General features: G+C 43.4%; 1 protein-coding gene across 1 annotated transcript in view; it reads left to right on the top strand.

Moving 5' to 3' along the window:
• The window catches only part of dst (dystonin), a 171,739-nt gene that overhangs the window by 89,536 nt on the left and 69,180 nt on the right, over positions 1-13,023 (top strand). The window contains exons 35-39 of the mRNA XM_056292248.1: positions 51-149; positions 5,815-5,961; positions 7,113-7,201; positions 7,280-7,388; positions 8,058-12,584. Of these exons, the coding sequence (XP_056148223.1) occupies positions 51-149; positions 5,815-5,961; positions 7,113-7,201; positions 7,280-7,388; positions 8,058-12,584 (4,971 nt within the window). The remainder of the gene's footprint in view (positions 1-50; positions 150-5,814; positions 5,962-7,112; positions 7,202-7,279; positions 7,389-8,057; positions 12,585-13,023) is intronic.

The raw sequence follows: 13,023 nt of genomic DNA, 5'->3' as shown, positions 1-13,023 counted from the left end.
TATGTGCCCTTAATGCTTAATAAACTTCTCCTTGTCTAATGTCACTACAGTTTATGGATCTCCGAACCCGCTACACTGCTCTTGTTACTCTTCTGACACAGTATGTGAAGTTTGCTAGTGAAACACTGAAGAGAACTGAGGATGAGGAGGTGAGTAATTCATATTTAAGGCTTCTTGGGTTGATTGCTTTTAGCATTACAGGACGAGGGGCATTTGGGTGTCATTTGGGGTTCATTTTGATTTAGTCTACGTATTTTATGTGTTTGGTTATGCTTCCGGCGGCACGGTGGCACAGTGGTTAGCGTGGTTGCCTCACGGCAAGAAGGTCCTGGGTTCGAGCCCCGGGGTAGTCCATTCTTGGGGGTCGTCCCAGGTCGTCCTCTGTGTGGAGTTTGCATGTTCTCCCCGTGTCTGCGTGGGTTTCCTCCGGGTTAGGGTTATGCTTCTCTCTGCAGCAAAACGTTTTCTCTCTCACTAAGATATAAAATGTATTGTAAAGCACGAACATGTGGAGTAAAGATGAAATTGCTTTACCTTTACATAATTTTTTTAATGTTGTTGACATGATGTTTAAATCATACATATTTCGGTCTCTTAGCACATATTCAGTTTACACCTAAACAATTCCCTTCACTGTGTTCTACACATACATCATGTAGCTGCCCTAAAAGATCTTCCCTGAAATCGTTTTTAAATTCGCTGGGCAGACGTTGCTGCTCTGCATGCGGAATCTCTCTTAAAAAGCCAAAATCACGAGGAAGATCTTTGATAAAACTTGATTGATTGTTGGGATTCATTCAGCTAAACACAAATAAATATATATCTCCTTGCCAGATAGTAAACAGATAATAAATAGATAATAAGTAAATAGATAATAATTCTATAATATTTCAGTAATAATTGTGGTGATTTTTGGTAGTGCATTTAAGGACCTTGTTATTTCTGAAGAGTAAATTGGGTATCTGTAAATATGGGAGATATTAAAACTGACCCCCACCCTCCCGTTTATAATAATTCTGTAGCTATGTCGATATTAAAAAAAAAGTGAAAAAACAAATTGGAAAATCTTGCAAGCACTGAATTGCAAATCCTGTAATACCTGGAGAGACGGCTATGTAGTGCTGTAGTGTTATGGTGAAGGTATATACGTATTAGAATAACATATTTCTCATGAGGCATAAAAACAGTAGATAATGTCTTTTTTTTGCGTCGTGGAACAGAAAGGCTTTTGAAAAAGCAGAGTATGTGAAAAGGACAGAGAGTATGCAGCTCCAAATGTCTACAGGTGAAAGGGAAAACATTTGTCACCTATGTCAATGGGTAAAGAAACTACAGGAGGTTCTTTTAGAGAGCCAAGCACAGCTGGAGAAGCTGGAAGGAGAAACAAGAACACAGAAAAGGACCACTGATGATCTAAAACATCAAAATTCAAAGATTAAGCATGCGATTCAATGGTATCACACTGAACTAGACATGACAAGGTAGGCAAAGATGCCACTGAACGGGAGACTAGAAGACAATTTAAGAATGAAAGATAATGGGATTAAAGTCCTTTAGAAGCACAAGTGCACAAGAGGACTCAAGGTAAAAGGAGATAAAGAGGCAGAGGATACAGAGCTGCGAAGCCAAGGCCACCTGTTTGAAAGTGATCAGGCCCTGCAGCCTTGTGGATCTGGCACAAGGCCATTCAGTTGAGTCGTGGTCAACTGGAGAAAATGACACAATGCTATCTCATGCTTATATGGAGGTGGGTGTCCTGCATTGCCAAATAGTGGAATTAACTTAGGTCGAGACAAATGCTGAAAAAGACATCAAAACGCTCATATCAGAACTGAGCTCTGTGCTTGAGCATAAAACCAGAGTTGAGGAAAAAGCACAGCATGTTAAAGAGCTGTTAGATGACAGTAATGACAGATTAAAAAAACTCCAGGAGGACATGGAATCAAAGAATCAGCATGAGAGAAAAATCAAAAGCACTCAGCCAGGAAACATTGGACATAAAGAAACTCACATATGTGTTTCAAGAGCAAATCAAATCCCTCCAGAGGGACAAGTCTTCACTGGAGCAAAAAAACATTTTCCACAATACTGATCAGTCAAGAAAAGTTATTTAAGAAGAGCACCATAGAGCAGGAAAACAATGCCAGAATGCAGAGCTGAGAGGAAGACTTAGCTTCCAAACAGGAGGAAATTGATCAACAAAGTTCAAACACAGCGAGGTGTCAAGAATGAATACGCTACTGGATGATAATACTGGATGTCTTCAGGTGAACGTAAAGTAATTGCAGCAAGACAAAGCATTCTCTGAACAAAAGAGTAAGTCTTTTAAAAAATGAGGAAGAGAAATGGAAACCACAGTTTGAAAATGCTAAAAAGAAAAGTACCTTAAAGGAAAAATCTGAGCAAGCCACTCAACTGAGATGTAAAAACCTTCCATCAGAACTTCAAAAATGTGAAGTGCTAGTCTCTTAATTACAGAAACAAGTATAGGAGCTAAAGATATAAAAAATGGAGATGGAAAAGAACAAGAAGAATTTGAAGGCTCAGCTTGATGAGGTGACTGCAGAAATTGGAAGGTAAGGATCAGCAAATTCAAATTTACATGTCTCAGGTGGAGGGTACCAGACGGATCAGAATTACTGAAGAGGAACTGCGGCTGAAATCGCAGACCTCTCATGAGCATCTGACAGTCCTTCAGGCTCTCCAGCAGAGACTCATCGATCAGTGTTACTGCCCAAAGGTTGTTGGAAGCCCAAACTTGCACTGGAGGCATCTGTGATCCAGCTTGTGGGAAGAAGGCTCCAGTTGCAGAGGCCCTGAGAAAGAGGTCTTCTGGATGAGTCGTTAGCCCAGCAGCTTCAGCAGTATGAGCAGGCCTATTATGGCATCATTCAGCCAAGAAACGGCAAAGATAATTTCTGTTGCACAGGATATTCAGGAAAATCTCTTCCCAAAGGATGTGGGTGTTCGCTGCCTTGAATTCCAGCTCCTAATTGGAGGATTGATTGACCCCGAGACTTGTGATAAAATTCCATTTGAGGAAGTCATTTAGAGCAGTCTCATGGACAAAGTTACTGCATCTGTGCTGAAAGATGAGAGGTCATACAGCAAAACCCTCACTTGTCCCAAAACCAAAAGGAAAAGCTCCTTTGAAGAGGCTGCATCTACGACTGCCACACTGGGTCGAGGTTACTGGAGGCAACGAAGACCCACAATATTGCAACTAAGTCAACCTGTAGATATATTCAGACTAGATATTAATCGAATTGAACAATTTATGTCATTTCATATTATGTACTACGTACACAAAAGAAACGAAATTCCGTTTCCTTCAGCCCACAGCAGTGCAACACAAAAACACATCCAAAAACAACACCACCAAAAACATACAAAAAGAGAGAACAAAGCAACAAAAAAAGAAAACAACACAGTCCAAAAACTCCACTGTCCAGAGAACGAACGCCAGCCAGGATGACTGTCGCAACTGCCGGTCTGCATGGGCTAGCAGTTAGCCTAGCCTGCCCCACTTCCCATCAGACTGCCCTCGGTGTTTCCCCCTCAGGCACAGCTCCAGGCAGGGCTGTGGTCCCTGGACCTATTGGATGCAGTAGACCAGGCTCCCTCAGCTGATCCAACGCCAGCTCTCCAGACAGACACCCTGGACACCCCCCCCGCACTCCACATGACAACACAAATGCAGACGCAGACAAAAAAACTGCTCAGTTTACGCTAGGCGAGGCCGTTGCCAGACCATCTCGATGTTTCCTCTTGGGCAGGGCCGTGGGCTAGCAGTTAGCTATGCCTGCCCTGCAGCAGACCAAGCTCTCTATTAAGTCAGAATTTTGTAGCATTGAGCAAGTTGTCAAACTTACCCATATTAAGTGTTGTTTTTTCCATACAAACCCCAATTCCATTGAAGTTGGGACGTTGTGTAAACCTAAATAAAAACAGAATACAATGATTTGCAAACCTTTTTCGACCAAAGACCAAAGACAAGATATTTAATGTTCAAACGGACAAACTTTATTGTTTTTTGCAAATATTCATTCATTTTGAATTTGATGCCTGCAACACGTTCCAAAGAAGCTGGGACAGGGGCATGTTCACCACTGTGTTACACCACCTTTCCTTTTAACAACACTCAACAAGCGTTTGGGAACTGAGGACACTAATTGTTGAAGCTTTGTAGGTGGAATTCTTTCCCATTCTTGCTGATGTACGACTTCAGTTGCTCAGCAGTCCGGGGTCTCCGTTGCCATATTTTGCGCTTCATAATGCGCCACACATTTTCAATGGGAGACAGGTCTGGACTGCAGGCAGGCCAGTCCAGTACCCGCACTCTTTTACTACGAAGCCCCGCTGTTGTAATACATGCAGAATGTGGCTTGGCATTGTCTTGCTGAAATAAGCAGGGACGTCCCTGAAAAAGACCTCGCTTGGATGGCAGCATATGTTGCTCCAAAACCTGTATGGACCTTTCAGCATTAATGGTGTCTTCACAGATGTGCAAGTTACCCATAATGCCATGGGCACTAACACTCCCCCATACCATCACAGATGCTGGCTTTTGAACTCTGCGCTGAGAACAATCTGGATGGTGCTTTTCCTCTTTAGCCCGGAGGACACGACGTCCATGATTTCCAAAAACAATGTGAAATGTGGACTCGTCAGACCACAGCACACTTGTCCACTTTGCGTCAGTCCATCTCAGGTGAGCTCGGGCCATAGAAGCCGGTGGTGTTTCTGGGTGGTGTTGATATCTGGCTTTGGCTTTGCATGGGAGAGTTTTAACTTGCACTTGTAGATGTAGCGACGAACTGTGTTAACTGACGATGGTTTTCCCAAGTGCTCCCGAGCCCACGTGGTAATATCCTTTACACAATGATGTCTGTTTTTAATGCAGTGCCGCCTGAGGGGTCGAAGGTCACGAGCATTCAATGTTGGTTTTGGGCCTTGCCGCTTACATGCAGAGATTTCTCCGGATTCTCTGAATCTTGTGATGATATTGTGGACTGGAGATGAGGAAATCCTTAAATTCCTTGCAGTTGTACGTTGAGAAGCGTTGTTCTTAAACTGTTGGACTATTTGCTCACGCAGTTGTTCACAAAGTGGTGAACCTCGCCCCATCCTTGCTTTTGAACGACTGAGCCTTTTGGGAAATGCTCCTTTTATACCCAATCATGACACTCACCTGTGTCCAGTTAACCTGTTCACCTGTGGAATGTTCCAGACAGGTGTTTTTTGAGCATTCCTCAACTTTCCCAGTCTGTTGTTGCCCCTGTCCCAGCTTCTCTGGAACATGTTGCAGGCATAAAATTCAAAATGAGGGAATATTTGCAAGAAACAATAAAGTTTATCAGTTTGAACATTAAATATCTTGTCTTTGTAGTGTATTCAATTGAATATAGGTCGAAAAGGATTTGCAAATCATTGTATTCTGTTTTTTTTTCACGTTTTACACAACGTCCCAAGTTCATTGGAATTGGGGTTTGTACTTTGAAAATTAAAAACAAAATGTACCTCTATTACTCATTTTAAATAAAGGAATCATATCTGTTGAACTTATTTATGTTTCTGTTTCATTCAACCCTTTGAAATCCTTAACAACACTACACGAAAGAACTGGGATTAACATAAAACATGGTTTTTGAGTTCGGGTGTTCTTGGTCTAACTTTAAGATCAGAAATTTAGTTCACATTTGGCCTTTTTTTGGAGTTCGCCTACTTATAAAATCTGCATTTCATATGGCTTGTGTGAAAATGTGACGAGCTGAAGTAACATCTCTTTGGGAAACTTGTGTGTTCATATTGTAGAGATCTGTTGATGAGGAGAAGAGAGAGCATGGTGATAAAGTTAGCAAACTGCTGCACTGGGTGTCCAACGTGAAACCGAGCCTGAACAATGACGGTACAGCTCTGAAAGATGGTAACGCCAACCAAGAAGCTCCTAACAAGCCCCAGGTACGTATACAGTGTGTCTGCCGCTCCTGATGTTTGTGTTGCAGGTCTCCTGTTGTGCATTATCCCCATTTGTTTACAAGAAAATGCTTTTCAGTGGAATTCAAGCATACACTTTTTAATCATGCAGAAATATCAGTGCATTCTCTGTGTAGATGAGTCATTTTTGATTTAAAACAACAACAGCACTGCTATCCGCTTTTTGAAAATGGGAGGCTCACTGCACAGTTAGATATATCTTCATTTGTTTTATGTTTCTTCAGAATGTGTTTTGAATAGGAGTGAAATCTGATATACCTGCAAGCTTCCCAAATATATCAATGTTTTTGAAGACTCAAGCAATTTCCCCCATCGGACTGCACTGAAGCCCAGTGAGAGGTTTTGTTTCCCAGAACTGTAGCGTTTAATTCTGTTTTTGTGTATATGATTCTAAATGAGGCATGGTGGCGCCAGTGGTTAGCGCGATTGCCTCACAGCAAGAAGGTCCTGGGTTCGAACCCCGCGTTAGTCCATCTTGGGGGTCGTCCTCTGTGTGGAGTTTGCATGTTCTCCCCGTGTCTGCGTGGGTTTCCTCCGGGGGCTCCGGTTTCCTCCCACAGTCCAAAGACATGTAGGTTAGGTGAATTGGCCGTACTAAATTGTCTCTAGGTGTGAATATGTGTGTGGGCCCTGTGATGGTCTGGCAGCCTGTCCAGGGTGTCTCCCTGCCTGCTGCACAGTGACTGCTAGGATAGGCTCCAGCATCCCATGACCCAAATTCGGATAAGCGGTTTGGATAATGGATGGATGGATCGAAAAATGTTTACACACCTCACTATAATTTATAGTTGTGATTCCTTTGGTGAATCCCTGACAAGTTTATTCATGGAACATTTATATTTGTAGTATTTTAGCGTACTCTTCATGGCCTTGATGAAATATGAAGAACAACAATTGACTCCAAATAGTTTGGTTGCAGAAGCACAAATATAACTGAAGAGAACCTCATCATAGGTCAGAACCTAAAATCCCTTTGGATATCATATGTGTGAGCCTACAACTTGAATCAAACCCCCTGTAGGTGGTTGAACAACCCATCAAAGTGCTGAAATAAATAAGTAGCAGAAGTTCCTGAGTTCATGTATATAATGTAGCCTCGCTAAATGATGTTCCAGGTTTCGATGGAGGAGATGGTAACCAAGAAGGAGCAAATAGCAGAAGCGCTGAGGTCCACGCAGATGATGCTGAATAAACATAGTGACAAGTAAGCCAAGGATCCACAGCACTTAACTGTCACATGATGTCACACACTTGCATTGCTAAAGCCTGTCACGTCTTATAGGATGAGTGAGGAGGAGAAGCAGAAGGCCCAGGAGCAGCTCAGGGCTCTCAGCCAGGCCTACTGTGATCTCTCACAACACTGTGCGGATCAGACGCCCTCTGCAGACCAGGTGGGTCAGAGGGCTGGCTCTGCTATTGGATGGATTGTGTTTGTGATGTACAGTGTTGTTCCACAAAGTGAGAAACTGCCACCCACTGTTCAACTGCATGACTAACCTTTTCTCCTATATCATCCTATTTCTAGCACGGTGTGAAAATTCTTGTCTCTTGAGTTGCCCTATATCTGTAACACAATACAAGGTCATCTCTTCTTAGAAAACAATGATGAGAAAAACAAAAGTATTTGGACCAATGAGTGAAAGAGAATTGGAGTGTGCTGTAAACATGCTTGGTGCCCACAACATGCAGGTTTATTCTGTCATTTCACAGGCATCACTGAACCCACCCAGATGCGTGGGTTCTCCCCCAGTTCAATGAGCAAATACACAACCATCGTAATGTGATGTGTCTAACATGCTCTCTTTTTTGCAAGATGCTGGAAATGGCATTTGCAGATGCATGTCCGCTTTTAATGTGTCACACTGCTGTTTAAACCCTGATTTAATCTTGCACGTGCGCACATGATGTCTTAACATGCACGAGTCTGTCTGATGGTGAGTACAAGTTTTGTCTTGCCTTTGAATACAGTTGATATGAATTTTACAGTTTACACTTAATATAGGTTTTGACAGGCTGTTTAATATGAATTGAATACCTTTTCATGTTTTCATTTTTCTTAGGATTTGGCAAGCGCAGATGACATTTCTAAGCCAGAGGATGGAGATGCGCACTCTGGTCGAAGTAGCTTGATTGATCAGATGGCTGGAGATGTTCTGTCAGAGGCCCAGTCTAAAAAAACGTCTGATTTCCTGATGTCGACAGACTTGGATTCTCTGAAGCAAGATCTTACTAATAACTCAACTCTGTGTAGACTGAGTTCACAATTCTCCTCTGTACCGCTTTCTGAAATAGCAATAGCAAGGAAAGGAGGCATCTCTGAGCAACTAATCATCAAAGTAATGGAGATCAAACACGGCAGTGATGGTTCGAAGGTGGGCTATACAGGGGAAGCAATGAGCCTGGAGACAGCGTTTCAGTTTGGCGTGATTCCTGCTTCTCTGTATGTAGAGGTTCTTCAGAGGCACAAGACCCGGGAGGATCTCATGTGTCCCGACACGGCTGAAAAGGTTTCAGTGTTAGTGCCTGAGCAGAGGAGTACACCTTGTGAGGAGAACGGACTGGTATCTAAGGGCCAATATGGAGATATACAACTGAGGCCAGGGATGGGTGCTAGTGTCATGGGAGATTTTAGTGAAGGCTCAATAAATCAGAAGGCCAGACTCAGGCTTTTAGGGCCTCAGATGATGTTGAGGGGAGTTAGTGACTCCAAAACAGATGGAGCGACTGAGGAAGAGGGCTGGTTGGAGAATGTCATAGATCAGAATACGTCAGGTATGATCCTGTGTCCACAGAGCCAACTCGGAAGCATTGTGAACCTCCAGGACGAGGGCAAGCTAACAGTGGATGAAGGTGTTCAGTGTGATATGATGCGCTATAGCAGCACACTCATCGTGCTTGGTAAACAGTGGGAGTTTATGGGACTTGTATTGCCTTGCTCTGGGGAAATCTTCACCATGTCCACCTCAAGGCAGCACACATTCGGTGGCACCGAATTTAGTAGCAAACTGCTCAGTAACCGACAAAAGATAGCTGCTTTTTACATACCAGAAAATTCTGAGGTGGTAGACGTCGCCTCTGCCGTTAAAGATTGTTTGATTGACAGTTGTACAGCAGAGGTTTTGAAAACTATAGAATTTTCTGATGCGTTTTCGGATTTTGATCAACTTAGTGCAAAATTTTCATCTTGGCTAATGTTTAAAGAGCTTAACATTGTTGGAGGCTGTCATGTCACAGATTGTCCAGATGTTGGAGAAAGGAACATTAATTCCCCGTCTCCCAAAGAGGCAAGACAATTATTCATCTCCTACCTTATGATGAACAGCTACATCGATCCAGACACCAACCAGAGGCTGTTAATACTTGATAGACAGTTTTCGAAAATAGCGAGACAATTCGTTGAGGATCCAGACATTTTTGAAAGCAGAGAACCGAAATATTCATCTCTCACTTCAAATATCAGTGCTGGCCAAGAAAAGGTAGATTTACAGTTGTCTTTCGAGAGCGAAAAAGACACGGTGGTTTTGTTGCACATAAATGTGGAAACAGATGATTTAATGAAAAATGGGCAAGCATTTGACCGTCAGGATTTTGGTCCCTTGGTGAATGAGGACACGTCTGATGAAAAAATCTCAGGTAATGATGAGGTACTTCAACAACTACAACCCATGGAGGAGTGTTCAGTAGATGAGTACTCTGTTAGGGGCACCTTACATTGTGATCCAAATGAACATGTATTTCAGAAGTACACAAATGGCACACACGATGCTAATGTTGAAAACTGTCCAGGTATTGCTGGAAATGTAGAAACTGAATTTGGAGATGCTGTTAGTCAAGGTATGGATATCCCTGTTGTTCCGGAGAATTCAGACCTTCCCACCTCATTTTCAGGGAATAATGCAGACGTCAGCTTGCCCTTACCGGTAGATGACTGCAACATTCAGATATCACCTGTCAACTCTTGTCATCAAACACAAACACGACATGATCCTGATTCAGTGTGTGTGCTTTTAAGAGGTGCTGATGAAACAGCCACAGAGTTGCCAAGCTCTGTGGATGTTTTTTGGGGGGGAAACGAACAAGACTATGCCATTCATCTTCTAAGAGCCCAGGTTGAGGAGGGGGGCATTTTGGATGTCACATCTGGGAAGCGCTATGACCTGGAGGCGGCTGTCAGTAAGGGCCTTGTTGATGGGGGGATGGTATTAGAGCTGCTTTCACTGCAGCAAACAGGAAAAAGAGGTATCACGGGGGGTGATGAGGGCAAAATGTCTATCCTAAAACAAGCAGTGTCAGATGGCTGCATATCTTCTAATGTTGCTCTCCATATTATGGAGCAACAGAGCCTTTTGGGTGGTGTGTATGACTCACAATCTGGTTGTCTTATAAGTGCTGGTGAGACACTGGACTGCGTATCCATTAGTGGTGAATTTGTTGATGCAATCCTTCATTCAGCCCCGATACCCGAGCCCATCATCTACCCAGAGGGAAAATGGAGTCATTGCACCCCTGATAACCAAAGCCAGGGATTCACAAACGCAAATGAGATTGAGAATGAATGGCATGAGAAAACGGAGAAGAAAGTTGCCGTCATGGTGCTTGAGCTCACCGATGAGCAGGCTGATAAAAAAGGGGTCGATATTAAGAGCCAACATGCGTCAGAGAACTGGAAGGCAGGAGGAAATGTAGAGGAGATGAGTAATCATCCTCGTCCTTTACATCCCCCTTTCATTGATCATGAGCTGGCCTGCATTCAGATGACCACACCCAGCTCACAGAGTCAGGTTACAGAGAAATGTGCTATTCATCAGTCTGACAGAACATCTTTACTGAGTCAAGACTGTGACCGAGAGGTGTTACTCAGTAGTGATCTAATGGATATGACCTGTCAGTCTGGAAATATCATTCAAAATGCTGCTCAACTGAACTTGTCGCAGCTGTCTGATTTGAGTGATGGAGCACATGAGGGTAACGTTCAGACTGACAGCCAGAGTAAATATGCTGTCTCTCTTGAACAGCCCTCTAGGGGAGATGGCTTACAAGTAAATGAAGATTTTCTCAGAGCTGAATGTCACGCCTTGGTGGGGAATCAGGCTGTGAGTCCTGTTCAGAGCGACTCGGGTGTGTCATCACCCTTCAGCGATGTGTTTTTTGAAGAAGGTAGGATGGAGAATGTAGTTGGGGCTATTCAGTCATCCCTGGTCAGTGAGCTAGCTCTGAGTGCAGATTACTCATCACCCAGGGAGTTGTTTGAAAGCACTTTTACCTCAGACTCCCAGTCGAATGATGTCCATGTGAAAATGATCACAGAAGATGACATAATTACATTACCTCAGCAACCAGTATGCTATAATTCAGAGCCAGATTTCAGTACTGAAAATGAGCCCAAATGCTGCCAAAATGGTCTGACCGAAAGCTCGCTTCACTGTGAGATAACTCCACAGCAACTGAATTACTCCTCTCAACAATCAGTTATTTCAGGTGAATTTGATTCAACATTAAACATTGTCAGTCGTGGCTGTGATGTCGAAGAGTCAGAGCTTTGCAAATCGGTTCCTATTGGAATCGTTGCGGGGATGTCAATGACTTATAACTGTCTGACAAATTCAAATGACAGTGCTGCCGATGAGATTGACTCGAATGACTGTGAGATTTACCCAGAGAGGCAACATTGGGACATTTTCACAGTCAGCAATGAAGACAAGCAGACGTCCATGTCTACACATGCACAGTCAGCGGAGACAAGTGATAGCAAATGCAGTGAAGGTATTAATGAATGGGCCTCGTGCTCAAACCTAGCGTTGGGATCAGACATCGAGTCGGTGCATTTTTCAGATGGAGTATTGGCAGGTTTAGGATTAGAGTTGTTCACAGATGGAAGCAACTTAGATACGAGTCATTTAGTTGAGAATCCCCAAGTATTTACTGATGTTCTGTTGGATTACACAGTTATATCTGATACTGAGTGTCAACCCACATCAATTATTTCTAGTGCAGTAAGGTCAAGCCAAGATGGGCAGGGTAAAATAAGTGTGGAAAGAGATATCCACGACTTGGAGGAGGTAGAAACTCAAGATGTTGAAGGTGTTGCCAATGTGATCGAGAGCATTCCTCAGTCCTCATGGAGAGATAATTTGGTTGAAAATAGCACAACCTGTGGATTTAAGGCAAGTAGCTCAGACTCTGCTATGGAGTTTCTGGAGCTGGATGCCCCAGTTTCCAAGAGCACAGAAACAGGGAACTCAGATTGGATACCCCAAGAACAAAAAGTCCAGGAGGAGACACACAGTTCAGATGTTACAAGCATCCAGTCCCAACTACTGCAGGTTCTTCAGAGCATGTCCTCAAACCAAGACCCATCCCTGCTGCAGGGTGTGATGGAGACCTTATGTACTGTTCTGGGTGGTGCTTCTCAGGAGGACAGACGCCACACCCTGGAGATCATACAGGAAGAGATCACAGAAGAGGAGGCTGAGCTGTCAACAGAGGACATCTCAGATCTCTCTCTCACTACCCAAATTAGTCCCCAGCCATCTGTACAGACTGATTCCGATGTCATGAAAGCCAGAGACGTCGCATTAAATGATACGGTAATTCTTGTGGATTTAAAAAAAAAAAATTATTCCGGCTTGAAAGGGAAATTTCACCGATGGTTTTGTGTAGGTGCAACCAGTACTGATGAGTAATGTAGTGGATTGAAGTAATAAAGTCCTCTCTGTGTACTATATTGATGGAGCAATCCCAGATAGCAAAGAATCTTTGGCCCAAATATGACCCACATCTGCACTTATTTTATGGCCCACATCTGGCCCACAGTATGTGCTGTAACCCAAGTCAAGTCTGGTTCATTACAACTGGGCCATTTCTGGCCCACACAACACTTGCCATAACCCAAGTCAGGCCTGGCTTATGACATTTGGGCCACATCTTGCCCACACAACAGTTGCCAGTGCTGTAACTGAGCCGTAAGTACCAAAAGTGCCCCAGATTAGGCCCAAATGTGTCTGCTATCTGGGATGGGTGTTCTGC

The sequence above is a fragment of the Lampris incognitus genome, chromosome 13 (genome assembly GCF_029633865.1).
Source record: "Lampris incognitus isolate fLamInc1 chromosome 13, fLamInc1.hap2, whole genome shotgun sequence".
Lineage (NCBI taxonomy): Eukaryota > Metazoa > Chordata > Actinopteri > Lampriformes > Lampridae > Lampris > Lampris incognitus.
Note: the sequence above shows the minus strand (reverse complement) of the source record. Positions and strands in the feature narration are given on the sequence as shown.